The 25,531-nt window shown below is 60.7% G+C and overlaps 2 protein-coding genes across 4 annotated transcripts; one reads left to right on the top strand and one right to left on the bottom strand.

The window, feature by feature from the left end:
* APC2 (APC regulator of WNT signaling pathway 2) lies at positions 1–16,906 on the top strand. The gene is made up of 14 exons (XM_028484664.2): positions 1–141; positions 287–377; positions 503–683; positions 1,559–1,667; positions 1,816–1,929; positions 2,586–2,663; positions 2,865–2,963; positions 3,487–3,877; positions 4,391–4,486; positions 8,493–8,632; positions 8,991–9,068; positions 9,213–9,329; positions 9,646–9,860; positions 11,909–16,906. Exons 1-14 carry the CDS (start codon positions 1–3, stop codon positions 16,770–16,772), a joined length of 6,714 nt encoding a protein of 2,237 aa, XP_028340465.1. The 3' UTR covers positions 16,773–16,906.
* On the bottom strand, positions 5,176–25,222 carry CUNH19orf25 (chromosome unknown C19orf25 homolog). Of its 3 annotated transcripts, XM_055082655.1 has the most exons (6): positions 25,167–25,222; positions 24,832–24,963; positions 20,565–20,734; positions 11,416–11,472; positions 10,995–11,147; positions 5,176–7,206 (listed from the first exon to the last, which is right to left on the bottom strand). In XM_055082655.1, exons 2-6 carry the CDS (start codon positions 24,959–24,961, stop codon positions 6,949–6,951), a joined length of 768 nt encoding a protein of 255 aa, XP_054938630.1. In that variant the 5' UTR covers positions 24,962–24,963; positions 25,167–25,222; the 3' UTR covers positions 5,176–6,948. The 3 variants fall into 3 exon arrangements, with proteins under 3 accessions (XP_054938630.1, XP_028340466.1, XP_007120526.2); XM_028484665.2 differs by lacking the exons at positions 10,995–11,147; positions 11,416–11,472; XM_007120464.4 differs by lacking the exons at positions 5,176–7,206; positions 10,995–11,147; positions 11,416–11,472 and having other exon boundaries at positions 16,913–20,734.
* Between the last annotated feature and the right edge of the window lie 309 nt (positions 25,223–25,531).

Below are 25,531 nucleotides of genomic sequence, written 5' to 3'. Positions count from 1 at the left end.
ATGACGAGCTCCGTGGCGCCCTACGAGCAGCTGGTGCGGCAGGTGGAGGCCTTGAAGGCCGAGAACAGTCACCTGAGGCAGGAGCTTCGGGATAACTCAAGCCACTTGTCCAAGCTGGAGACAGAAACATCGGGCATGAAGGTGCGAGGGGAGGCTGGGTGGAGGACGTGGACCCGGGTCACAGGGACAAACACCAGGGTGCTGGGCCCAGGGATGGGCAGGCAGGACAGGGGCTTCTCACAGGGGCTGGACCACCGACCGCTCTCTTTCCGGCCTCCATGTTCAGGAGGTGCTGAAGCACTTGCAGGGAAAGCTGGAGCAGGAGGCCCGCGTGCTGGTGTCCTCGGGGCAGACTGAGGTGCTGGAGCAGCTGAAAGGTGAGGGGCTGGCCTCGGGACCCCCCCCTGGCAAGTTGGGGCCAGCCCTGGTCCGCTTCCTGAGGGAGCTGGAAGGAGGGGGGGCAGGGGGCGTGCTGTCAGCCTCTCCCTCTGCGCCCACCCAGCCCTGCAGATGGACATCACCAGCCTGTACAACCTCAAGTTCCAGCCCCCGGCTCTGGTCCCCGAGCCCACTGCCGGGACCCCCGAGGGAAGCCCGGTGCACAGCTCTGGGCCCTCCAAGGACAGCTTTGGGGAGCTGAGCCGGGCCACCATCCAGCTGCTGGAGGAACTGGACCGGGAACGGTGAGATGGCGGGGAACCTTGCCACAGGCAGTGGTCACGAGGCTTCACCCACCTCACGAGCCTCCCTGCCCGTTCCCTGCCCCATCCCCATGTGGCGCCTCAGCCCCCTTTCCTGGCCCAACTGACCTCAGCTGGAGGACAAGGGCGGGGGGGGGGCGATCCTGGCAAAGGGGAAGGCTCCTGGGAGACGTCCCCAGGGGTCCTGGACACACAGGCATCACCAGGGACAGGGCTGTGTCCAGTGCCAGGGCTCAGAGTCAGGCCTGGAGCCAGAGAGGCTCAAGGCAGCCTTTGTGGAGAAAGGGCTGCAGCCCAAGAAACCTGGGCCTGAGGCCAGAAGAAGGAGGCAGGGTCTGGGTGCCTAGCTCAGCTCGGCTGCGTTGTGTGGGGTCAGACAGGGAAGTTCTGGAGCAGCCTGGAGTTAAGTGCATGCTTTGCTGTCTGACCTCAAGCAAGAACCCTAGCCCCTGCCAGCCTCAGACTTCTGCTCTGTAAAATGGGAATAGCAGTGTCTCCTCACAGGGTGTGAAGAGAGAGACTCTACTGCACCTGAAGCAATCCGAGCCTGAAGTTTGCCCTGTGTAGGCTAGAGGGAGATTAGCCAGTGTTCGAGAGGTGTTAGAACAGCCTCCTCAGAGCCTTTCTCCGAGGACCAAAATTTACAAAGGAGTTACCTTTTTTACTTTCAAATAATTTCTGCACTCCATCCCCACCCCAGTGCCGGGGGCACCACGGGCGAGACTTTGCCACACTACCTATTAAACTTGGCACCCAGTAAGCACCCCACAAGTGATTACAGAAATCAGGGTAAACAAACACATATGGCAACGGCTCCGGCCCTGTGAGCCCGCGTCTACCGACCGGCCCTCCGCCAGGTGTTTCCTGTTGAATGAGATTGAGAAGGAGGAGAAGGAGAAGCTCTGGTATTACTCGCAGCTGCAGGGCCTATCCAAGCGCCTGGACGAACTCCCGCACGTGGAGACGGTGAGCGCGCGGAGCTGCCCGGGGTTTTGCAGTGCCCCGCCCCGCCCCGCCCCGCCCATGGAGGGGGGCGGAGCGGAGCGGAGGCCCAGCCCTCGCCCGGGTATCGCCCCTTCCCAACTCACCGAGGCCCGCCCGCCCCTCCCAGCAGTTCTCGATGCAGATGGATCTGATCCGGCAGCAGCTGGAGTTCGAAGCCCAGCACATCCGCTCGCTGATGGAGGAGCGCTTCGGCACCTCGGACGAGATGGTGCAGCGGGCGCAGGTGCGGCTGGGGCGGAGCCTGGGCGGAGCCATGCACCAGCGGGCGGATCAGAGAGCAGATATTGTTGTGGGAGGAGCGCAGATATTGTTAATGGGCGGGGGTATATGCCTGCGGGCGAGTCAGAGGACAGAGACTCCTGCGGGTGGGGCCTGACGCAGGAAGCGGAGCCAGAGTCAGAGCTGGGTATGAGCGGAGCCAGAGGGGGCTTAGTGTAGAGCCCGGCTCAGAGGACAGAGTCCCAGAACAATAGGGACGGGGCGACCAGTGCGAGGAACCGAATCTGAACGAGACTTGGGCGTTGACAGTCAAATGGCGGGACCAACTCAGAAAATAGGTGGGTCCGGAGGGAAGGCCTGGGGTTTAAGTTGTGGGCGGGGCCAGAGCCTGGGCTTGAGGGTTGGACCTTGGGTGGGACCAGGAAGTGAATGGAGTCAGAGAACTGGGAGGGGGGGGCGGGTTGAGAGTGGGTGAGCCGTATCAAGGAGGAGGCGGGGTCAGAGCCCAGGGTGGGGTTTGGGCAATGGATGGGGCCAAACCAGGGACTGGGCGGAGTCAGCATGGGGCAGGATTTGGACTGGGGACGGGGCCGTATTGGGAGTGTGGGCGGAGTCGGAGCCGAGGTGGGATTTCTTCAGTGTGCCCTTTCTCCCACGCAGATCCGTGCTTCCCGCCTGGAGCAGATCGACAAGGAATTGCTGTCGGCGCAGGACCGGGTGCAGCAGACCGAGCCCCAGGTACCGGGAGGGGCGGAGTCAGAGCCCTAGTGTGTGGTGACAGCCCCAGGCAGCAGGGAGACCCCCGGGCCCTGCCCAGGGTTCAGGAATCCGTCTGCGGGCCCCGCCACATCGTCATGGGGGTAGGGCAGGCATCAGCAGCCTGGGCGCTTTGTGGGGTGCCCCTGGGCGGAACCTGCAGGCCCGGCGTTCTCCCCACAGGCCTTGCTGGCAGTGAAGTCGATGCCGATGGACGAGGACCCCGAGGCTGAGGTCCCCACGCACCCTGAGGATGGAGCCCCTCAGCCGGGCAACAGCAAGGTGAGGGGAGTCTGGAGGAGGAGGCTGGGAGGCGGGGTGGGGGCAGTGGCGGCCGGCTGGGCTGGGACACACAGTGAAGTGGGTCCTGCATCCCTGCTGCATTTGAAGGCCCCTCCCTCTCCAGGCCTCCATGAAGCATCCCCAGGTGTGGGAGGGTCACCCTGAGTTGGAGTGAGTCCGGGAGGCTGGGTTGTGGTGCGGAGCCTGGCGTGGGTGTGGATACCTGTTCTGTATATTTGGGGGGCACCCCTAGGAGTACTGGTGAGGCTGATGGGGTGGACATTTGGCTCTCATGGGCTGGGGGCATCTCTGCAGTGGGGTGTGTGTGTGTGTGTGTGTGTGTGTGTGTGTGTGTGTGTTGCTCCCTGGGAGGATGCAGGATGAGGGTAGTGGGGTGAGCAAGAGATTCTCCTTGGCTGAGGTCATAGGACTCCCATCCGTTTAGGGGGAGTGCAGGTGGGCCCGGCTGGGGCCAGGTGAGCCAGGCGGGTCTCCCCACCCTGACATTTCCTGCCCCTCGCAGGTGGAGGTGGTCTTCTGGCTGCTGTCCATGCTGGCGACGCGTGACCAGGAGGACACGGCACGGACGCTGCTCGCCATGTCCAGCTCACCTGAGAGCTGCGTGGCCATGCGCCGCTCGGGCTGCCTGCCGCTGCTGCTGCAGATCCTGCACGGCACCGAGGCCGGGGCTGGGGGTCGCAACGGGACCCCAGGGGCGCCGGGAGCCAAGGATGCGCGCATGCGCGCCAACGCAGCACTGCACAACATCGTCTTCTCCCAGCCGGACCAGGGTCTGGCGCGCAAGGAAATGCGCGTCCTGCACGTGCTCGAGCAGATCCGTGCCTACTGTGAGACCTGCTGGGACTGGCTGCAGGCCCGGGATGGCGGGCCCGAGGGCGGCGGCGCCGGCGGCGGTGAGTGAGTGAGCAGCTTCTGTGCGCTGGGCGGCAGCCTGGGCTCCCCGGGTGCCAGGGCAGCACCGCTGGCACTAACAGCGGCCTCTGGCTTTTGCCGGGCACCTGCTCTGTGCCACGCGCCGGCTGAGGCCTCCTGGGAACCTGTGAAGACAGACTGGCGAAGGGATAGCCACAAGGTAGATAGATGCTCAAGGAACGGTCGTTGATTGAACGGATCGATTGTAGTTAACCCTCGGAAGGCGGGGGCAGAGTTTGAGATTCCTAGCTGTTGGGGCCGCCTGCAAAGTTAGTATCAGAGGTTAAGCACCAGGCTGGGGGAGGCAGGCCCCTCCTTGTTGACTTCAGAGGGGCCGATGCTCTGGGGGTGACCCCGCACGCCCGGCGGGCAGCACTTTGTAAAGCTCCAGGTCTTGGCAGGTCTGCAGGGTGGAGACTGCAGGGAGGGGCGGGGACCCACCAGGCGACATTTCCTGCGGTGGAAGGACTCTGACCCGGCCCCCTTGCCCACAGCCCCGGTCCCCATCGAGCCACAGATCTGCCAGGCCACCTGCGCCGTGATGAAGCTGTCCTTCGACGAGGAATACCGCCGCGCCATGAACGAGCTGGGTGAGTGCCCCTCGCCGCCCCCGCGAGCTGGAGCTACCCCCGAGCTGGACGGCCTCCGGGCCTCACCCAGCGCAGGGCAGGTTCTCGGCACCAGTGGTCCTGGGGCTCAGAGAACAGGGGAGAGGCCGGGAAGCCAGGAGAAATGGTGAATCGGAGCTACTGGGTGGTCGAGGCGGAGCGACCCTGTGAAGTTTTAGGTTTGGGAGTACTACAGCATCTGTTCCGCATAAAAGTAATCAAAACATGGGGAAAGGAAATATCAGGGGCCAAACGAGGCACTACTTCTCACCCGGCAGATGGTCAAGGCACTCAGAGGGTCTGTAAGGTCTCACGTGGTCCGGCCACATAGACTCGGGCGCTCGAAACCCAATGGGGGTGGGGTGGGGGGAGCGCCCAGGCGCAGCCTTTCCGGGGGGGGCATCTGGAGCGGCAGACATTTTACGAGGGGGCACAGGTCTGGGGTCCTTCCTCTGCCAGCCGGTCCAGGGACGCCTGGAGGTTTCCAGGCTCCTTCCAAGAGGCCTGCACCCTCACTGCTATGTTGATAATTCCATGAATATGCGATCTGCCTTTTTCACTCTCACGCGCATGTGTCTTCAGAGGGGTTTTCCAGGCACTCCTACTCTGAGGACCGCTGGGCTGTGCGTTCTGGGGTTAAAAGATTTCTCCGTTTTCATTTCTAGTGTGGTAAATGTTTTTTGTTTATTGTTGTTGATTTACAATATTGTGGTAGTTTCACGTGTAAAGGGATGCAGTTACATATACATTCTTTTTTAATATTCTTTCCCATTATGGTTTATCACAGGATAGTGAATATAGTTCCCTGTGCTCTACAGTAGGACCTTGCTGTTTGTCCATCCTGTCTATAATGGCTTACATCTGCTAACCCCAGCCTCCCACTCCATCCCTCCCCCCAACCCCCTCCCCCTCGGCAACCGTAAGTCTGTTCTCTGTGTCCATGAGTCTGTTTCTGTTTTGTAGGTAAGTTCATTTGTGTCATATTTTAGATGCCACATAAAAGTGATATCATATGGTATTTGTCTTTGTCTGACTTCGTATGATAATCTCTGGGTTCATCCATGTTGCTGCAAATGGCATTATTTCATTCTTTTTTAAGGCCGGGTAATATTCCATTGTATCTATCTATACCACATTTTCTTTATCCATTCATCTGTCAATGGATATTTAGGTTGCTTCCTTGTCTTGGCTATTGTAAATGGTGCCGCTATGAACACAGGGGCGCATGTATCTTTTCAAATTATAGTTTTGTCCGGGTATATGCTCAGGAGTGGGATTGCTGGATCATATGGTAGCTCTATTTTTAGTTGTTTAAGGATCCTCCATACTGTTCTCCATAGTGGCTGCACCAACTTACATTCCCACCAACAGTGTAGGAGGGTTCCCATTTCTCCACACCCTCTCCAGCGTTTGTTATTTGTAGATGTTTTAACGATGGCCATTCTGATGGGTGTGAGGTGGTAGCTCACTGTAGTTTTCATTTGCATTTCTCTAAGAATTAGCGAGGTCGAGCATCTTTTCACATGCCTGTTGGCCATCTGTATGTCTTCTTTGGAGAAATGTCTATTTAGGTCTTCTGCCCATTTTTCGATTGGGATGTTTGTTTTGTTGTTGGTGGTAGTATGATAAATATTGAGCTGTAACCCAAGTGAACTCTTTGGGGTCCTCAAAAAAATGTTCAGCGTGTACAGGGGTCCCGAGATGAAAATGCTGGCATGTCATTGGTGTCCGTCAGTCAGGCAAGGGATGCATGATGAGCTGAGTGGCCCCTTAGTTCCAGTGAAAGTGCCCCACGCACAGTTCAGTTCAACCTCTTTTTCCCTATTGTTATTTTTTTTCCTTTGTGTGGGTTCCCGGGAGTGGAGTTTCCAGATTAAGAAGCAAAAAAGGCTTTGGAAGCTCTCCAATCCAACTTCTAATTACGTATTTAAACATTTTTAAATTTAATTTTAATTTTTTTTGGGCCATGCTGCAGAGCTTATGGGATCTTAGTTCCCCAACCAGGGATTGAACCCGGGCCCTCAGCAGTGAAAGCACCGAGCCCTAACCACTGGACCGCCAGGGAATTCCCTAAACATTTTAAAAAATTGTGGTAAATTATATGTAACATAAAATTTACTGTCTTAACCATTTTTAATCTTATCTCCCCAAACTGAAACTCTGTCCCCATTAACCACTCAGCCCCCCCATCCCCCTCCCCAGACCCTGGCAACCACGAACCCACGCTCTGTCTCTGTGGATCTGCCTGTTCTGGACGTTTCCCACCAATGGAATCACACACTGTGGGTCCTTCTGTGTCTGGCTTCTCTCACTGAGCGTCGTGGTCTCAGGGTCCGTCCACGTGGTAGCGAGGGTCAGGGCCTCACCCCTCTGCGTGGCTGAGGGACGTCCCCGTGTGTGGAGGGACACGGTGTGTTTCTCCATCATCTGGTGATGATGGACACTCAGGCTGTTTCCACCTTCTGGCTGTTGTGACTCGTGCTGCTGTGGACACACATGTACAGGTTTGCTTTGGAAGTCTGTGGGTTTGTGTTGCTAAGCCCCTTCCCCAGTGCGGCCCCCACTGGCGTGCTCTTCAGCAAAACTGCCTCATCGGTCCCGGGTCCCGAGGACGATCCTGCTGCTGAATGAGGGGGAAGGGCGCCTGCGTGTGCTTGGGTTCCTGCAGGTTCTTTCCCTTCTGCTCCCGCTGACCATTTACTCTTTAAAAAAAAAAAAAAAAAAAATTAGTTATTTGGCTGCACCAGGTCTTAGTTGCAGCATGCAGAATCTTTTTTTTTTTTTTAACTAAAAAATTTTTTTTGGCTGCATTGGGGTCTTCGTTGCTGCGCGCGGGCTTTCTCTAGTGCGGCAAGCAGGGGCTGCTCTTCGTCGTGGTGCACGGGCCTCTCATTGCGGTGGCTTCTCTTGTTGCGGAGCACGGGCTCTAGGCGCGTGGGCTTCAGTAGTTGTGGCACATGGGTTCAGTAGTTGTGGCTCGCGGGCTCTAGAGCGCAGGCTCAGTAGTTGTGGCGCACGGGCTTAGTTGCTCCGCGGCATGTGGGATCTTCCCGGCCCAGGGCTCGAACCCGTGTCCCCTGCATTGGCAGGCGGATTCTTAACCACTGCGCCACCAGGGAAGCCCCCAGGCAGAATCTTTTAGTTGGGGCATGCAGGCTTTTAGTTGGCAGCATGTGGGATCTAGTTCCCTGACCAGGAATCGAACCCTGGGTGCCCCTTGCTTTGGAAGCACGGAGTCTTACCCGCTGGACCACCAGGGAAGTCCCGACCATTTACTCTTGGTAAAGTGAGAACCCAGTTGTCCTAGCGAGTCAAGAACTGTGTGTGCAGGAACCTCCCTGGTGGTCCAGTGGTTAAGACTCCGTGCTTCCACTGCAGGGGCCGCGGGTTTGATCCCTGGTCAGGGAACTAAGATCCCACACGCTGCGTGGCATGGCCAAAAAATTAAAGAAGAAAATAAAGGAAAAAATAATCGTGCGTGTGGGCCATCAGCAGTGGCTCCTGAGCACACGCCGTCTTGTCCGTCCTGGGGACGCAGCGGGGCAGCCACCAGCGCTGCCCTCAGTGGCTTGCTGGCTAATGGTTTGGGAGCTTCTCATCTGGGGAGTTGGGGGCTTCCCTGAGGAAGTCACTCTTGAGCAGAAGGGGACCCAGGACACTGGGCGAACCGTGGGGAAGAGCATTCCGGGCAGGGGAACAGCATGTGCAAAGGCCCGGCAGCCGGACGAAGTGTGACTGGGGGCTGAGGGCAGAGAAGAGGCGGGCGTGAAGGTGCAGGGCACCCAGTGGGGCTGGGCCAGCCGGACAGCGGGCTGCCTGGAGGAGGTGTCCTCAGAGTTGGGCTTCAGAGGTGGGCTTGAGGACAGCCGATCGGAGGGAGGGGAGGGCGTACAGGTAGAGTGAGCTGCGCGGGCAGAGGCTGGGAGGTGGGCGGGCGGGGGGGGGGGGGGGGCGCCCACCTGCCCCCAGCCCTGCCGTGTCCCCACAGGTGGGCTGCAGGCCGTGGCGGAGTTACTGCAGGTCGACTATGAGATGCACGAGATGACCCGGGACCCTCTCAACCTGGCCCTGCGCCGATACGCCGGCATGACCCTCACCAACCTAACCTTCGGGGACGTTGCCAACAAGGTGCCTGGCTGGGCCAGCATCGCCCAGGCTAAGCCCCGCTGGCCTCCTCCCCACCTCGAAGCAGCACTGAGAGGTGGGGACAGGCGGGGAGACCGAGGCCCGGGGTCCAGGCCGCCATCCTCTCGGCCCCTCTGCTGCTGCCCCTGTGGAGTGGGGGGGGCCTTTGGGCCTGGGCGGGGTGTCTGCGCCTGCCTGAGCCTCAGTCTCCTCATCGGAGCAACGGGGCGAGTGCTCTCCCTCCCCTGTGGTGGTGAAGGTGGGGGGTGGGGTTCGAGCTCTAGCACACAGGAGGTGCTCAGTCAACGCGGGAGGTGCCCCCCCCCCCCCGCCACGGCATGACTCCCGTGTCACCGCACAGGCCGCACTGTGTGCCCGCCGGGGCTGCATGGAGGCCATCGTGGCCCAGCTGGCGTCCGACAGCGAGGAACTGCACCAGGTACCCGGGAGGCTGCGGTGCTGCCGGGGGTGGGGGGCGTCCCCCGGGCTCTGCCACCTGCTGCCGTGGGGCTTGCGGGTGGGCCCTGCGAGCCACCCTGGAAGCCGGGCCCGGGCCCACACGGCCTGCCCTGCACTCGCCCAGGTGGTGTCCAGCATCTTGCGCAACCTGTCCTGGAGGGCGGACATCAACAGCAAGAAGGTGCTGAGGGAGGTGGGCAGCATGACGGCCCTGATGCAGTGCGTCCTGCGAGCCTCCAAGGTGGGCACCGGGCGGGGCGGTGGGGGCCACGGCTGCGGAGTGCCAGCCACGCGGCCGGGAGGCACTGGCCGCAGGTGGTGAGTTTGCCACCCTGGGGGGAGGTCGAGCCAGACAGACAACCTGCCACCTGGCAGCGGGTCCAGGCTGGGGGCTTCCAACCCAAAAGAGCTTGCCGTGGCTGGCTGTGTTACTCTGCACGTCTACTCGAAAAGGCATTTGGGTGCCTTGTGTCGGCGCCTCGAGGGAGCGGGCCTGTGGGTGGGGCGGGGCTGGGGCCCCCACCGCTGAGCCCCTGCTGCTCCTGCCCCGCGCCCAGGAGTCCACCCTGAAGAGCGTGCTCAGCGCCCTGTGGAACCTCTCAGCGCACAGCACGGAGAACAAGGCCGCCATCTGCCAGGTGGACGGCGCCCTGGGCTTCCTGGTCAGCACACTGACCTACAAGTGCCAGAGCAACTCGCTGGCCATCATCGAGAGCGGAGGCGGCATCCTGCGCAACGTGTCCAGCCTCATCGCCACCCGTGAGGACTACAGGTCAGCCGGGGGTGCGGGGGAGGGCGCTGGGCAGGTGGAGCCCGGGAGCAGCTGGCGCGGGGCTGGCGGCTCCCCCTCTGCGCTGAACCACGGGGAGCCTCGCCTCGTCCTCCTGCGAATGGGTCGGCCCGATGCATCCCCGGTCGCTGACTGTTTTTAGTATAAATACATCCCCGATACTGCCTGGGATATACTCGTACCACATTTTAAATTAACTTAGTAAAAATATACGTAGCGTTCTAAGTCATATTAATAATGCTTCTTCTTTATCAGACGATTATGTACTAAGTAGTAAACAATACTTAATCTTCATTAACATAAATATTTACTTCTTCCTAGGTAACATTAACAGTAAGTAATGCTTCTAACGTATGAAAATATGTAACTGTTAAAAAGTATAAGTATATCCCGAATAACGCATGGGATATACTTGCGCTGAAGATTTTACCAATTAAAATAAAACATGAATTTATTAATAATGCTAATCACTAACAAACAATATTTAGATTTCTGTTTACTTTAAAAGTACTATCTTTAGTATAAATACATCCCAAACACCGCACGGGATATACTTGTACTAAATTTTAAATTAACTTAGTAAAAATATACATAATTTTCTAAATATTAATAATAAATACTTGTTCATTAAAATATTATTCACTAAGCAATATTAATAAATAAAACAATGCTTATTCTTCATTGGCATAAATATTTATTACCTACTAGGTAATGTTAATAATAAGTAATACTTCTAATGTATGAAAAGACATAGCTAAGTATATCCCAAATATTGCGTGGGATATACTGAATTTTAAATTTATTAAAATAAAAATGCGTTATTTTCTAAATAATAGTAAAAATGTGTTCTTTATTAAAATAAATAAAATTATTTGTTAATACTACTAATAAATAATGCTTCAGATGTATGAAAACACATAACTTTTAAAAAGCATATCCTAAATACTGCATGGGATATGCTTGTGCTAAAGACTTTATCAATTAAAATAAAACATTAATTTACTAATAATGCTAATAATTAACAAACATTACTTAGATTTTTGTTTTCTTTTAAAAATACTATCCTTAGTATATTCCCGAATGTTGCATGGGAGATACTTGTGCTAAAGATCTTACCCTGTGGGCTTCCCTGGTGGCGCAGTGGTTGAGAGTCCGCCTGCCGATGCAGGGGACCCAGGCACAGGTTCGTGCCCCGGTCCGGGAGGATCCCACGTGCCGCGGAGCGGCTGGGCCCGTGAGCCATGGCCGCTGAGCCTGCGCGTCTGGAGCCTGTGCTCCTCAACGGGAGGCCACAGCAGTGAGAGGCCCGCATAACGCGCAAAAAAAAAAAAAAAAAAAAAAAAAAAAGATCTTACCATGTAAAATAAAACATTTATTTACTAGTAATGCCAATAATTAAGAAACAATACTTAAGTTATTTTTAAAAGCAAACACAAATCTGTCTTTAGTATATCCCAAATATCACAAGATTTAGGTGCTCTAAAATGAGTTATACTATACACTACTATACATAAAATAGGTAATCAACAGGACCTACTGTGTAGCACAGGGAACTCCAATCAATAGTCTGTAATAACCTAAATGGGAAAAGAATCTGAAAAAGAACGGATATATGTATATGTATAAGTGAATCACCTAGCTGTACACCTGAAAGTAACACAACACTGTAAATCAGCTGTACTCCAATGTAAAATAAAAATTAAGGAAATAAAATGAGATGATTTTAATGAAATTTCATTTTAAATAATAAGTAATATTAACACATTAGTATTATTTCTTAAATAGTTTGTTGACATCAATAAATGAAAGCTTTCACACAAGTACAGCACATTCAATATTTGAGATATGCTTTTACTAAAAATGTACCCCTTCCTTTGAAATGCAAAGTTACCTGGGCACCTTCTGTTTTGACTTGCCCCACGTGGCCACGGTCCTGCTGGTAGGCAGGCGGCCGGGGGCGCTGGGGTCCAGGCTGGGCGGGGGGCCTGACGCACCCCTCCCGCCCCTCCTCGCCCCTCGGGCCCCCGCAGGCAGGTGCTGCGGGACCACAACTGCCTGCAGACGCTGCTGCAGCACCTGACGTCGCACAGCCTGACCATCGTGAGCAACGCGTGCGGCACGCTCTGGAACCTGTCGGCCCGCAGTGCCGGCGACCAGGAGCTGCTGTGGGACCTGGGCGCCGTGGGCATGCTGCGCAACCTGGTGCACTCCAAGCACAAGATGATCGCCATGGGCAGTGCCGCCGCCCTGCGCAACCTGCTGGCCCACCGGCCTGCCAAGTACCAGGCGGCAGCAACCGCCGTCTCGCCCGGCGCCTGTGCGCCCAGCCTGTACGTGCGCAAGCAGCGGGCGCTGGAGGCTGCGCTGGACGCGCGGCACCTGGCGCAGGCGCTCGACCACCTGGAGAAGCAGGGCCTGCCCGAGGCCGAGGCCGCCTCCAAGAAGCCGCTGCCGCCCCTGCGCCACCTGGACGGCCTGGCCCAGGACTACGCTTCCGACTCGGGCTGCTTCGATGATGACGACGCACCCTCCCTGGCCACCGCTGCTGCCGCCACCGCCGAGCCCACCAGCCCCGCCGTGCTGCCCCTCTTCCTGGGCAGCCCCTTCCTGCAGGGCCAGGCGCTGGCCCGCACCCCGCCCACCCGCCGGGGCGGCCTGGAGTCCGAGAAGGAGGCCGGCGGGGAGGCAGCTGTGGCAGCCAGGGCCAAGGCCAAGCTGGCACTGGCAGTGGCGCGCATCGACCGGCTGGTGGAGGACATCTCGGCCCTGCACACCTCGTCCGACGACAGCTTCAGCCTCAGCTCCGGGGATCCTGGGCAGGAGGCCCCGCGGGAGGGCCGCGCGCACTCCTGCTCCCCTTGCCGGGGGCCCGAGGCGGGGCGGCGAGAGGCCGGCGGCCGGGCTCACCCGCTGCTGCGGCTCAAGGCGGCCCACGCCAGCCTCTCCAATGACAGTCTTAACAGCGGCAGCATCAGCGACGGGCACTGTCCCCGCGAGCACTCGCGGCCCTGCCTGCTGGCCGCGCTGGCCGAGCATTGCGAGGGACCCCTGTGCGGCCAGGCGCGGCCCAGCCGGCTTGACCTCAACCTGCCCGGCGGCCAGGTAGAGCCCAAGGCCCGGGACGCCGTGGCCACAGATGCCCGCGTGTGCACCATCAAGCTGTCGCCCACCTACCAGCGTGTGCCGCTGCTTGAGGGCACTGCCAGAGCAGGCGCAGGGTCCCTGGCCCCCAGGGCCCGGAAACAGGCCTGGCTGCCCGCAGAGGACCTGAGCAAGGTGCCCGAGAAGCTGGCGGCAGAGAAGGCGCCCCTCTGCCTGTCCCGCTGCAGCTCCCTGTCCTCACTGTCTTCCGCCGGCCGCCCAGGGCCCAGTGAGGCTGGGGACCTGGGCGACAGCGACTCGTCCCTGGAGGGGCTGGAGGAGGCCGGGCTGGACGGGGCCTGGCAGGGCCCGGGGGCCGCCTCCCTGCCCATGGCCATCCCGGTGCCTCGGAGGGGCCGGGGCCCGGGGGCGGAGGATGCCACACCGTCCAGCTCGTCCGAGAACTGCGTGCAGGAGACGCCGCTGGTGCTGAGCCGCTGCAGCTCGGTCAGCTCGCTGGGCAGCTTCGAGAGCCCATCCATCGCCAGCTCGGTCGCCAGCGACCCGTGCAGCGGGCTGGGCAGCGGTACAGTCAGCCCCAGCGAGCTGCCCGACAGCCCGGGGCAGACCATGCCACCGAGCCGCAGCAAGACGCCCCCGCCGGCCCCCGCACCGCCGGGCGAGCGTGAGGTCACCCAGTTCAGCCTGCAGTGGGAGAGCTACGTGAAGCGCTTCCTGGACATCGCCGACTGCCGGGAGCGCTGCCGGCTGCCGTCCGAGCTGGACGCGGGCAGCGTGCGCTTCACCGTGGAGAAGCCCGACGAGAACTTCTCGTGTGCTTCCAGCCTGAGCGCGCTGGCCCTGCACGAGCTCTACGTGCAGAAGGACGTGGAGCTGCGGCTGCTGCCCCCGGCCTGCCCCGAGCGCAGCAGTGGGGGAGGCGTGGGCCCCGGGCACCGCCGGCGGGATGAAGCCGGCGGCCGCCTCGAAGGGCCCACATCCACCGACCGGGACCTGGAGCTGCTGCGCGAGTGCCTGGGTGGGGCCGTGCCCGCCCGGCTCCGCAAGGTGGCCTCGGCGCTGGTGCCTGGCCACCGCACCCTGCCCGTGCCCGTCTATATGCTGGTGCCCGCCCCGACACGGGAGGATGAGTCCTGCACCGACTCGGCCGAGGGCACGCCGGTCACCTTCTCCAGCGCCACCTCCCTCAGTGAGGAGACGCTGCAGGGACCCCCCAGGGACGGCGGGCCTGCGCAGGGGCAGAAGGCTGCGGGCCGTGCCGCACCCACCAGGCAGCCCGCCGGGCACCGGCACAGGGCGGGGGGCACGGGCCGGAGCACAGAGCAGCCCCGGGGGGCTGGCAGGAGCCGCGCAAGGCTGGAGCTGCCCCTCTGCCGGCCCCCGAGCGCCTGCAGGGACAGGGACAGCTCCCGCCCGGGCCAGGCACGTGGGGACGGGGCCCTGCAGTCTCTGTGCCTCACGACGCCCACCGAGGAGGCCGTGTACTGCTTCTACGGCAACGACTCAGACGAGGAGCCGTCCGCAGCAGCGGCGGTGGCACCCCCGCGGCGGGCATCTGCGATCCCCCGCGCGGTGAAGAGGGAGTCCCCGGCTGGTGGCAGGAAGGAGGTGCAGGCCGTGCCCAAGGTCGTGCCGCCCAAGGTTGCTGCGCCTAAGGTCGCGCCGCCGGACCGGGCCCAGCCCAGCCTCATCGCCGATGAGACACCACCATGCTACTCCCTGAGCTCCTCCGCCAGCTCCCTGAGCGAGCCTGAGCCCTTTGAGCGCGCAGCCAGCCGGCCCCGAGCCTGTGAGCCAGGGGTCACCAAGGACCCAGGCCCCGGAGGCAGGCGCGACGGCGCCCCACGCCCGCGGGCCGAGGCAGAGCTGCTCCGGCGCTGCACTGGCTCAGCCGTGCCCAGGCGCCGGCCCCAGGTGTCTGGCCCAGGGTGCCACCAGTCCAGAGCGGTGCAGCAGAAGAGGCCAGCAGGGGGGCCCCGGGAGCACAGCGAGGAGGCGCCGGGCTCGGACCACGCCTCAGACCTGGACAGCGTCGAGTGGCGCGCCATCCAGGAGGGGGCCAACTCCATCGTCACGTGGCTACACCAGGCAGCGGCGGAGGCCACCCGCGAGGCCTCCTCTGAGTCTGACTCCGTCCTGTCCTTTGCCTCGGGGCAGTCGGTGGGCTCCACCCTGCAGCCTCCCCTGCAGAGGAAGGGGCGACGGCCAAGGGCAGAGGGCCAAGCAGGCAGTGCCATGCGGCCAGAGAAACAGGACAGGGCTCTGGCCCAGCGCAGAGGCGGCCTGGAGAAGCCACGTGGCCATCAGAAGGCCGCGTCCGGGGTGCCAGCCGTGCTCCGGGGACGGACGGTGATCTACATGCCCAGCCCAGCCACCCGGGCCCAACCCAAAGGTGCCCCTGGGCCCCGCAACGTGCCGAGAAAGACGGGAGCCCCAAGCCCAGTGCAGCCAACAGCCCCCGCCAAAACCCCCGGCCCCGGGCAGCAGCGGTCTCGAAGCCTGCACCGACCTGGCAAGATCTCGGAGCTGGCGGCGCTGAGCCCCCCTCAGAGGAGTGCCACGCCACCCGCCCGCCTCGCCAAGACCCCCTCGTCGAGCTCCTCCCAGACCTCCCCGGCCTCCCAGCCTCTGCCGAGGAGGTCACCCCCAGCCGCCCAGGCTGCAGGACCCCTGCCCGGCCCCGGGGCCTCCCCCACAACCAAGACTCCCGCCCGGGCCCTGCTGGCCAAGCAGCACAAGACACAGAAGTCGCCCGTGCGGATCCCCTTCATGCAGAGGCCCACCAGGCGGGGGCCGCCACCCCTGGCCAGGGCCACCCCGGAGCCAGGTCCAAGGGCCCGAGGGGGCCGCCCAGGGCTGGTGCGTGTGGCCTCCGCCCGCTCCAGCGGCAGCGAGGCCTCCGACCGCTCCGGTTTCCGGCGGCAGCTGACCTTCATCAAGGAGTCGCCGGGCCTGCTGCGCCGCCGACGCACCGAACTGTCCGACGCCGAGGCCGCCACCCCGGCTACCCAGGCCGGCCTGCCCCGCCGTGGCCGGCCCACGCTACCCGCCGTCTTCCTATGCTCCTCGCGCTGTGATGAGCTGCGGGCGGCCCCCCGGCAGGCTCCGGCCCCCCAGCGGCCCGCCACGGCCCGGCCCGGCCTGGGAGAGCGGCCGCCCCGGCGCACCAGCTCTGAGAGCCCGTCTCGCCTGCCCGTCCGCACGCCGGCCGCCCGGCCCGAGACGGTCAAGCGCTACGCCTCCCTGCCTCACATCAGCGTGGCCCGCGGGCCCAACGCCCCCGCCCCTGGGCCTGTGGCGGACAACGCGCCCCGCAGCAGCACCGGGGAGGCCGCGCCAGGCACCACGTGGCGTCGCATCCGGGACGAGGACGTCCCGCACATCCTGCGGAGCACGCTGCCCCCCCGCGCCCTGCCCCTGCTGGGCTCCTCACCCGAGGACGGCCCCACAGGTCCTCCGCAGCGCAAGACCAGCGACGCCGTGGTCCAGACCGAGGACTTCGCGGCTGCCAAGACCAACTCGAGCACGTCCCCGAGCCTGGAGAGCTGGGCGACCCCACAGGCCACGACCGGCGGCCCCCCCTCCCTCCTCCTCGGCAGCGACGTGGACGGGCCGGGCCCCGCCAAGGCGCCCGCTCCCGGCCCCTTCGTCCCCGCCAGCCGACACGGCTCCCCCAGCCGCTCCGCCCGCGTCCCCCCCTTCAACTACGTGCCCAGCCCCATGGTGGCAGCCACCACTGACTCTGCCGTGGAGAAAGCCCCCGCCCCCGTCCTTACCGGCCTCCTGGGATAGTGGCCGGGGCTGGCCTTCCAGAACGTCCTCTTCCGGCCCAGGGCCGTCTGGCTGCCCTGAGGGTGGTCCCAGCACCCGCCTGCTCACCCGGGCCCCCGCCCTCTGAGCCTCTGCCCTGCCCGTACGGGCCCGACCCTCACCGCGTAGACGCTTGCTTCCGTGCTCAGGGGGCTCCGCAAGGAAAGTGAGCTGCAGGGTGGATCTTGCGTCCCCGCCAGGGGGCGCCCACGAGGGCGCCGTCCCAGCTTGGCCCCCACGCGGAGACCACCCTCCTGGCTGGGGCTGTCCTCGGCAGTGCCCTCCTGGGCTCCTGACCCCACCGGGCCCAGCATCAGCACCACACCCCCTCCCCTCCCCTCCGGGGAGCAGCAGGGAGGTGACAGTGCCCGCCCGCCGACGTGGGGGACGGGAGCCTGCCAGCTGGGGGCAGCGGCAGGCAACCGTGGCAGAGCAGGCGCAGCAGGAAGCCTGTAATTACCGGCAAGGCTGAGTAATTTGTTGACGAGGGCTTAGCAGGTTCGCCTGCCTGTTCAGCCTCAGCTGGGGGCACGGGGGAGGGGCGTGATTGAGCCCCACAGAAAGGCAGCCCCACCTGAGACGGCGAGTGTAGGGAGCCTGGAGCACCCCCGCAACCCTCGTAAGGAACACGGAGGGGCAGGCGTGCCGCGAGGGCTCTGGCCGAGGCGGGCGGGACACCGAGGGGAGGCCGGGGCTCGGCTGACCGCCCCGCCGCCGGGCCTGGACTGCACTCTAAGGGAGGACGTTCCGGCAGGCGCCCGCCCGGCCCCCGGCCTTTCCCTTTTCGATCTCAATCTCCTTTGCGACGCGGCAGGCACTGGATCTGTGGGCTCCGTGCGGGCACGGCCTCCTCCCTGAGGTCCAGCACAGCTGTGGGACTCGGAGGCGGGGCCCTGGAGCCCACAGGTGCTGGAGGGAGCTGGTCCCAGAGGAGGCGGAGGGGGAGCCCCGGCACACCTGCAGGAAGAGCCGCCCACCGCCTTCCTGCAGAACCCGGCTCTGGGCGGATCTGCAATCACAGTCGCCCTGCAGAGCTGCTCAGAGGGGCCGGGGGACCCTGTGCCGGCGTCCGTCCCTTCTCTGGGAGGAGAGGGAGCAGGGCTGAGTCAAGAGGAGGTGCTGGAGGGGCCCCATCTCCACCCCGGGCGCCACTGACTGTCCCTCCCCTCCCTTGGACACCGTGCCGCCGCTGAGACACACAGACTCGCCGCAACCTCTCCCTCACACCCGACACACCGTCCTGCAGGACAGGCGCCAGGACTCTGCCTGAGGGCCTGGACGCAGCACGCGGGAAGGGCTGCACCACATGCCCCTCCTGTGGAGGGCCAGCCGGCAGCAGCGGAGGAGGCCAGAGGCTGGCTGAGCAGGGTGCCACGAACCTAGCCCCTGGGCGGATCAGGATCAGACGCGGCTCAGATACCGGCCGCCCCAGGCCCCCAGGCCCCCAGTCCCCGTCAGTAGCCAGAAGGGCGGGGCTGGGGGTCTTCCGAGCGCCTTCTCAGATATGGGGGTTGAAGGATGCTGCCCCCCACCACCACGGGCCAGCCTCCTCTGGAAAAGGGGGACCCACCCCAGCTCGCCCAGCCGTGAGGGCCAGGGTGGGAGCCCCCTGCACTGGGAGACCCAGGCGGCGCTCTGGCCACTGTGTGCCTGTCTCCCCACGTGGGCCGTGGGGCGAACTCCCAGAGCTACCTCTCGGCGAGCAGTGCGGCCACCGTCACTGGGGGCAGAGGACTCTCCCCGGCCGCCCCCGCTGCCCTCTGTCTGGCCCAGGCGTTCTCTCCCCAGGCCGGGGCCATCCTGTCAGGGCCACCTCTGCCTTCTCCAACCCCTGCAGCGGGGCCAGCCACGCCTCATCACCCAGCCCAGCAGACCAGTGGGGGCCCAGGGCCCTGAGAAGATGGGCTTCCTGGAGGAAGGCACTGGCGGTTGCTGGATAGTCGTCTGAGGCAGGAGCTGGAGGACCAACGTCTGAAGCCCTCAGGACGCCGCCCGGCCACCCGCTGAGGGGACACAGGGCACCCACTCCTGGACCTCGGCCCAGGGGCAGACGGACACCACAAGCTGGGTGCTGGATTCGGTGCATCCCCTGACCCCTGCCGCCCCAGCCCAGCTGTCTAGGCTCCCCCTCCACCCTGCGTCTCCCTCCTGGGTCTGCAGTGCCACCGGCCATGTGTAAATACGTACAGCCCCGTCCCATCCCGTCCCCTCAACCGTAAAGCCATCGTCTGGCGGAAGAAGGCCGCGGAACCAGGCGTCTCACATGCACCTTTAATAAACAGCTGTTGAGTTGCGCTCCACAATGCCTGTGCCCGTCTCCAGAGGGGACAAGCCGGGGTGGGGGTCCACGTGCCGCCTGCAGAGCCGCGCTCCCCACAACCGCGAGGACGCGAGGGGACGCCCGAGGGCTGAGCCCCAGCGTGACCCGGGGGTGCAGGGAGAGCGCTCAGAACAGGCGCAGGGGGAGGCACCCGGCAGGAGTCAGTGGAGTGTCTCTGCCTGATGCCAGGGGGGGATCCAGAGGGTGGACCGTGCCCCAAAGACAGGCGGCCCCACCCGGAGGCCAGGGTGGGCGGGGAGAGGGAAGCAGCTCACCCCAAGGGCCCGCTGTTAGCCAGCGCACCCTGGAGGAGGCAGCCTGGCGTCCACTGCTGCCACTAGAGACAAGCCCACACTTTCTTGACACCTGGGCCTCCAAGGTCAAGTCTCAAGTTTTGGGGTCTCTGAGGGTGAAGCAGACACTCTTTCTTCCTGGGATGCGCAGGGTCTCCCTTGTCAGGGCCCTGCGTGCTGGGTCCCAGCACTGCCCCAAGCTTCTGGGGACCCTGCAAAGGAGTGGTCCATGGGGGCACTGTTCAGGCAGCTACACATGGGGATTTCATCGGAGGGACTCGGGCTCATCCATGACGGGCCTGGCCCTGGGGCCACCTCCCGCTGGCCTACTGCTTCTCTGGTCTTCAAAGGATGGGTTTTTTAGGGTGATGCCCTTTTCAAGATCCTCTCCTGCCCCACCACCCACCTGTCCGCAGACGAAGGTGCACGGACAGGAGGGCAGCTGGGTGATGGCCCGGGGCAGTGGACTGACCACATCCTCTCATGGCACCCCCATGTGACAGAACCCCACAGCTGACAGACAAACAAGTGCCCTGGCAGAGTGCCCAGGCCCTAGGTCAGGGTGCCGGGGGCCCTGAGGGGTGGCACCCACCACGAGGCCCCATCTCAGATCTGGGCCCTGGGGGGCCACAGCTCCTCACATAACCTTAGCCACCACGCGTCAGGGAGGACACTGAACTCCCCACCCTCTTCTGGGACCCCTGGGGCCCTCCAGTTCACACGGAGACGGCAGAACCAGAGGGGTGGGTCCCACCAGCTCAGCCTGATGGGGGGGCAGTGAAGCAGGGTCGCCAGAGGAAGGAAGGGAGGATGGACTGAGGGCCCTCGGGGGCTGGGCCCCGCAGGAAGTCCAGTCGGGGCTCCTCAGGGCGAGGGGCATGCGCACAACCCGGACCCCACCCTCGGGGAGGGGCCTGTGCCTGGCTGAGGCAGCCCCACCCCCTGGGCGGGCTGTGTCCCCCGGGGTCTCTGGGTGCCAGGCGTGGCTAGGCCGCGGAACAGAGAGCCTGGACCCTGGTTCCGGGACCCAGGGGCCAGGTGTCAGGTGAGGTGCGCCGGGCCAGGTGTCGAGCGGAGGACCCGAGGCCCCGGGGAGCCGGGTCAGCCCAAGGAGGCGGCGGCCGCAGCGCTCGGCAGAGCCACCTGGCCCACATGGCTGACCTCCTGCTCCAGCTCCTCGCGTGCCTGCCACAGCTCCTCACGCTGCTGCTTCAGCTGGGCGCCCGCGTGCCACAGCCGCTGGTTCGTGGCCACGTAGACCCGGCTCTGCTGGTAGAGCTGCTCCCGCTGGGCCTCAGCGTCCTCGGCCCTCCCAGAGGGGGCTGGGGGCTCTGGGGACAGGACACGGCAGCATCACTGCCTGCTGGCCACACAGGGGACTCAGTTTACCCCCCAAAGAAAGCAGTGGACCGAAGGGGACAGGTCACAGAAAAGGCCAGACTCCACCGTCCCTCGGCCCCGCCTGGGGATGGGCTCCAGCTCCTGGAAAGGGCCTTGACCCTGACCATGAGCTGGCCGGCCTCACCTGTGCTCTCAGCAATCAGGGAGGTGAAAGGAGGCCAGGAGGGCATGCACGCACATTTCCCAATGACCACGCTTCCTAAAGGGTGTGGCGGGGGTGGGGGGACCAGGGCAGGAAAAGCACAGGTTTCAGGGCCACCTGGAGACATGTCAAGGTCCTCTCCGCTCTGCCTGGTTCCCTTGTCTACAAACAGGCCCAGAAACGCTGGCATTTCATTAAAAATCACTTTATCTGCTTTAGTAACAAGGTGGGAAAGGCCAGACAGTGCACACTGAGGCCAGGTATGGTTCTAGACGTGAACACAGGCCAGCAGGGGAAGCCCCTCGCCCTCAAGTGGCCCCAGCACTGCTCATGGGGGAACTGGGCCCAGGATCCTTAAGTTGGGGCTCAAGTGGCCTCTGAAGACCCAGCTGCGGGCCAGGGATAAATACAGCTCCTGTTCCTGGGGCTGCCCCATCCAACACGACGTTCCGAGTGATGGAAACACCCTCCAGCTGAGGCACCAGGGGCTCCTGAGCCCTTGAAATGTGGCCACATGGAACAAAGAACGGAATTTTTTTTTTTACTATTAAGAAAAAAAAAATTGTCCCACAGCCGCGTGTAAATCAGTGAAGTTAGAACACTCCCTCACACTATACACAAAAATAAACTCAACATGGCTCCAAGACTTAAATATAAGATACGACACCATACAACTTCGAGAAGAAAGCACAGGCAAAACATTCTCTGACATAAATGGTACCAATATTTCCTTAGGTCAGTCTCCCAAGACAACAGAAATAAAAGCAAAACTGGGACTTCCCTGGTGGTCCAGTGGTAAAGAATCTGCCTTCCAATGCAGGGAATGAGGGTTTGATCCGTGGTGGGGGAACTAAGATCCCACATGCCGCAAACTACTGAGCTTGTGCGCCTCAACTAGAGCCCGTGTGCCGCAAACTACAGAGCCCATGCACCCTGGAGCCCATGCGCCACAACTAGAGAGAAGCCTGCGTGCCTCAATGAAGATCCCATGTGGCACAACAAAGACCAAACGCAGACAAAAATATATAAATAAATGAATAATAGAAATAAAAGCAATGATAACCAGATGGGACCTCATCAAACTCACAAGCTTTTGTACAGCAAAGGAAACCATCAAAGCAAAAAGTCAACCTATGGAATGGGAGAAAATATTTGCAAATGATGCAACTGACAAGGGCTTAATCTCCAAAATATACAAACAGCTCATACAACTCAATCAAAAAAACAAAACAGCCCAATCGAAAAATGGGCAGAAGACCTAAATAGACATGTCTTCAAAGAAGACATACAGATGGCCAACAGGCGCATGAAAAGATGCTCAACATCGCTAATTATTAGAGATCTGCAAATCAAAACCACAATGAGGGGCTTCCCTGGTGGCGCAGTGGTTGAGAATCCGCCTGCCGATGCAGGGGACACGGGTTCGTGCCCCGGTCCGGGAGGATCCCACGTGCCGCGGAGCGGCTGGGCCCGTGAGACATGGCCGCTGAGCCTGCGCGTCCGGAGCCTGTGCTCCGCAACGGGAGAGGCCACAACAGTGAGAGGCCCGCGTACCACACACACACACACAAAATAAATAAATAAATAAATAAATAAAAATAAAAAATAAAAACCACAATGAGGTATCAACTCACACCAGTCAGAATGGCCATCATTAAAAAGTCTACAAACGGGGCTTCCCTGGTAGCGCAGTCGTTAAGAATCCACCTGCCAATGCAGGGGACACAGGTTCGAGCCCTGGTCCGGGAAGATCCCACATGCCGCGGAGCAACTAAGCCCGTGTGCCACAAGTACTGAGCCTGCAAGGCACAACTACTGAAGCCTGCGTGCCTAGAGCCCATGCCATCGCAATGAGAAGCGCACGCACTGCAACAAAGACTAGCCCCCGCTCGCCACAACTAGAGAAAGCCCATGCAGAGCAATGAAGACCCAAGGCAGCCAAAAAAAAAAAAAAAGTCTACAAACAATAAATGCTGGAGAGGGTGTGGAGAAGAGGGAATCCTCCTACACTGTTGGTGGGAATGTAAGTTGGTGTAGTCACTGTGGAGAACAGTATGGAGGCTCCTCAAAAAACTAAAAATAGAGCTACCATATGATCCAGCAATCCCACTCCCAGTCATATAGCCAGACAAAACTCTAATTCAAAAAGACACATGCACCCCAATGTTCACAGCAGCACTATTTACAATAGCCAGACATGGAAACAACCTAAATGTCCATCAACAGATGAATGGATAAAGAAGATATGGTGTGTGTGTGTGTGCGTCTGTGTGTGTGTACACACACACAGACACACACAATGGATACTACTCAGCCATAAAAAGGATGAAATAATGCCATTTGCAGCAACATGGATGGACCTAGAGATGATCATACTAAGCGAAGTAAGTCAGAAAAAGAAAGACAGAAACTATATATCACTTATATGTGAAATCTAAAATATGACCTAGGGCTTCCCTGGTGGCGCAGTGGTCAAGAATCCATCTGCCAATGCAGGGGACATGGGTTTGGGCCCTGGTCCAGGAAGATCTCACACGCCGCGGAGTGGCTGGGCCCGTGCACCACAACCACTGAGCCCGCGCTCTGCAACAAGAGAAGCCACCTCAGTGAGAAGCCCGCGCACCACAGAGAGGAGTGGCCCCCACTTGCTGCAACTAGAGAGAAGCCCCCATGCAGCAACGGAGACCCAGTGCAGCCAAAAATTAAAAAACAAAAACAAAAACAAAAACCATTCACTTTATAGCAGTACACCGTATATACTCAATAAATATCTAAAAAATTTAAAAAATAAAAAAAAATAAATAAAATATGACCCAAATTGGACTTCCCTGGTGGCCCCGTGGTTAAGACTCCACACTTCCACTGCAGGGGGCATGGGTTCGATCCCTGGTCGCGGAACTAAGATCCCACATGCCGAACAGGGTGGCCAAAAAAAAAGAAAAGAAAAAAAAACAACCCAAATGAACTTATCTACGAAACAGAAACACACTCACAGACATAAACAGCAGAACTGTGCTTGCCAAAGAAGAGCGGGGGAGAGGAGACGAACTGGGAGTTTGGGATTAGCAGATGTAAACTATTATATACAAAATGTATAAACAACAAGGTCCTACTGTAGAGACAGGGAACCATATTCAATATCCTGTGATAAGCCATAATGGGAAAGAATATGAAGAAGAATGTATATGTATGTATAACTGAGTCACTTTGCTGTACATCAGGAGTTAACAAAACATTGTAAATCAACTATACTTCAACTTTAAAAAAAGACACAAAGACAAACCAAAAACAAACAGACAACAACACAAAAAACAAAGCCCCAAAGCGTTTCTCACCTTCTATCGTCCCACAAGCCTTACATATTGAACATCTCTACCCACTAGAATGGCCCGAGGGCAGGCACTTCCCCCCTCCCCTTGGCCACGCCGCGCAGCAGGAGGGATCTGAGTTCCCCGACCCGGAAGCCAACCCGTGACGCCTGCAGTGGAAGCGCCGAGGCTTCACCATTCGACCGCCAGGGAAGTACCAGGCACTTCCAACTTTTTTGATCACCTATCTACCTCAGTGCTTAGACCAGAACCTGGCCCACAACAGGTTCTCAATGAAGGTTTGTTGAATGAATAAACGAACCTCACAGAGTGGAACACAAAATTCACCCTACAACTGTATGCCACTCATGTGCTTCCACCTTCTGAACAAGGAGTGGACACACGTTTTCTGCAAAAGGCCAGACCTACGTATTTTTGGCATTGCAGGGCCAGACAGTCTCCGTCCTGACTACTTAACTCTGCCAGTATGTCTTAAAGGCAGCCAGGCGCTTCCCCCGCCCCTTCCTGCTGGGGTCTCTGGGCCGCCTCTCCCCTGCCCGACCTGGGCTCCCCCTACCTTCCCGGGCCAGGGCGGTGAAGACTAGGTCCTCGGCGGGCGCCCCCCGCACGTCCTCCAGGATCTGCTCCACCGTGGGGGGCGCCGGGCGGGTGGGCAGCACTACGCGCTTCTTGGCCTTGGAGCCCATCCCTGCAGGTGGGAGAAGGGAGCGTGAACCGGGCCGTTCCTGCCGCCCAGCGAAACCTACACGCGCTCCGGAACCCCGCTCCCGGGGAAGCCCGTCCTGCCCCGCTCCTCCCAGGGCCGAACAACACAGGGCCAGGGGGTTCAGCCTCCGTCTCCACCCAGGCCCCAGCTTCCCGCTGAAGCTCCCAGGGCGACCGCCGCCTCACCTGGCGGGAAGCCTTCAGCCGCAACCGCGGCCCAGTGGCCACTTCCGCTTCCGGTTGGCGCGCGGACCCACCCTACAGGCCCGTGACGCGCACTTCCGGCCTCCTCCGGCTCCCGCCTGCCGCGAAGCCACGCCCCTCTTAAAGGGGCCGAGCCCGCGAGGGGCCGGGTACCATCCGAGCAGCGAAGTTGACTGGACCAAAACTAGTAAGGACGCGACATCATCCTCCCCGCGCCGGGCCTGGAAGCCCAAAGTGTGGGCGTAGGGTCCAATCCCGGCTCTTCTCGCTGCCTAACAAGGCATCCGAAGCCCGGTTTTCTGCAAAAGGGGGACACGGCCCCCAACCCACGTGGCTGTCGTGGGAAC

This window comes from Physeter macrocephalus, unplaced genomic scaffold, assembly GCF_002837175.3.
Source record: "Physeter macrocephalus isolate SW-GA unplaced genomic scaffold, ASM283717v5 random_208, whole genome shotgun sequence".
In the NCBI taxonomy this organism is placed as follows: domain Eukaryota; kingdom Metazoa; phylum Chordata; class Mammalia; order Artiodactyla; family Physeteridae; genus Physeter; species Physeter macrocephalus.
This window is presented reverse-complemented; position numbering and strand designations above follow the sequence as displayed.

Excerpts from the sequence above, each read along its gene's own strand:
- APC2 (XM_028484664.2), top strand. The coding sequence starts at position 1 with ATGACGAGCTCCGTGGCGCCCTACGAGCAGCTGGTGCGGCAGGTGGAG. Across the intron at positions 1,668-1,815 it reads AACTCCCGCACGTGGAGACG|TTCTCGATGCAGATGGATCT; the intron begins GTGAGCGCGCGG and ends CCCTCCCAGCAG. Across the intron at positions 1,930-2,585 it reads AGATGGTGCAGCGGGCGCAG|ATCCGTGCTTCCCGCCTGGA; the intron begins GTGCGGCTGGGG and ends TCTCCCACGCAG.
- CUNH19orf25 (XM_055082655.1), bottom strand. The coding sequence starts at position 24,961 with ATGGGCTCCAAGGCCAAGAAGCGCGTAGTGCTGCCCACCCGCCCGGCG. Across the intron at positions 20,735-24,831 it reads CACCGCCCTGGCCCGGGAAG|AGCCCCCAGCCCCCTCTGGG; the intron begins GTAGGGGGAGCC and ends TCCTGTCCCCAG. Across the intron at positions 11,148-11,415 it reads GGAGTTCCCTGTGCTACACA|GCTCCAGACGCGCAGGCTCA; the intron begins GTAGGTCCTGTT and ends TGAGGAGCACAG.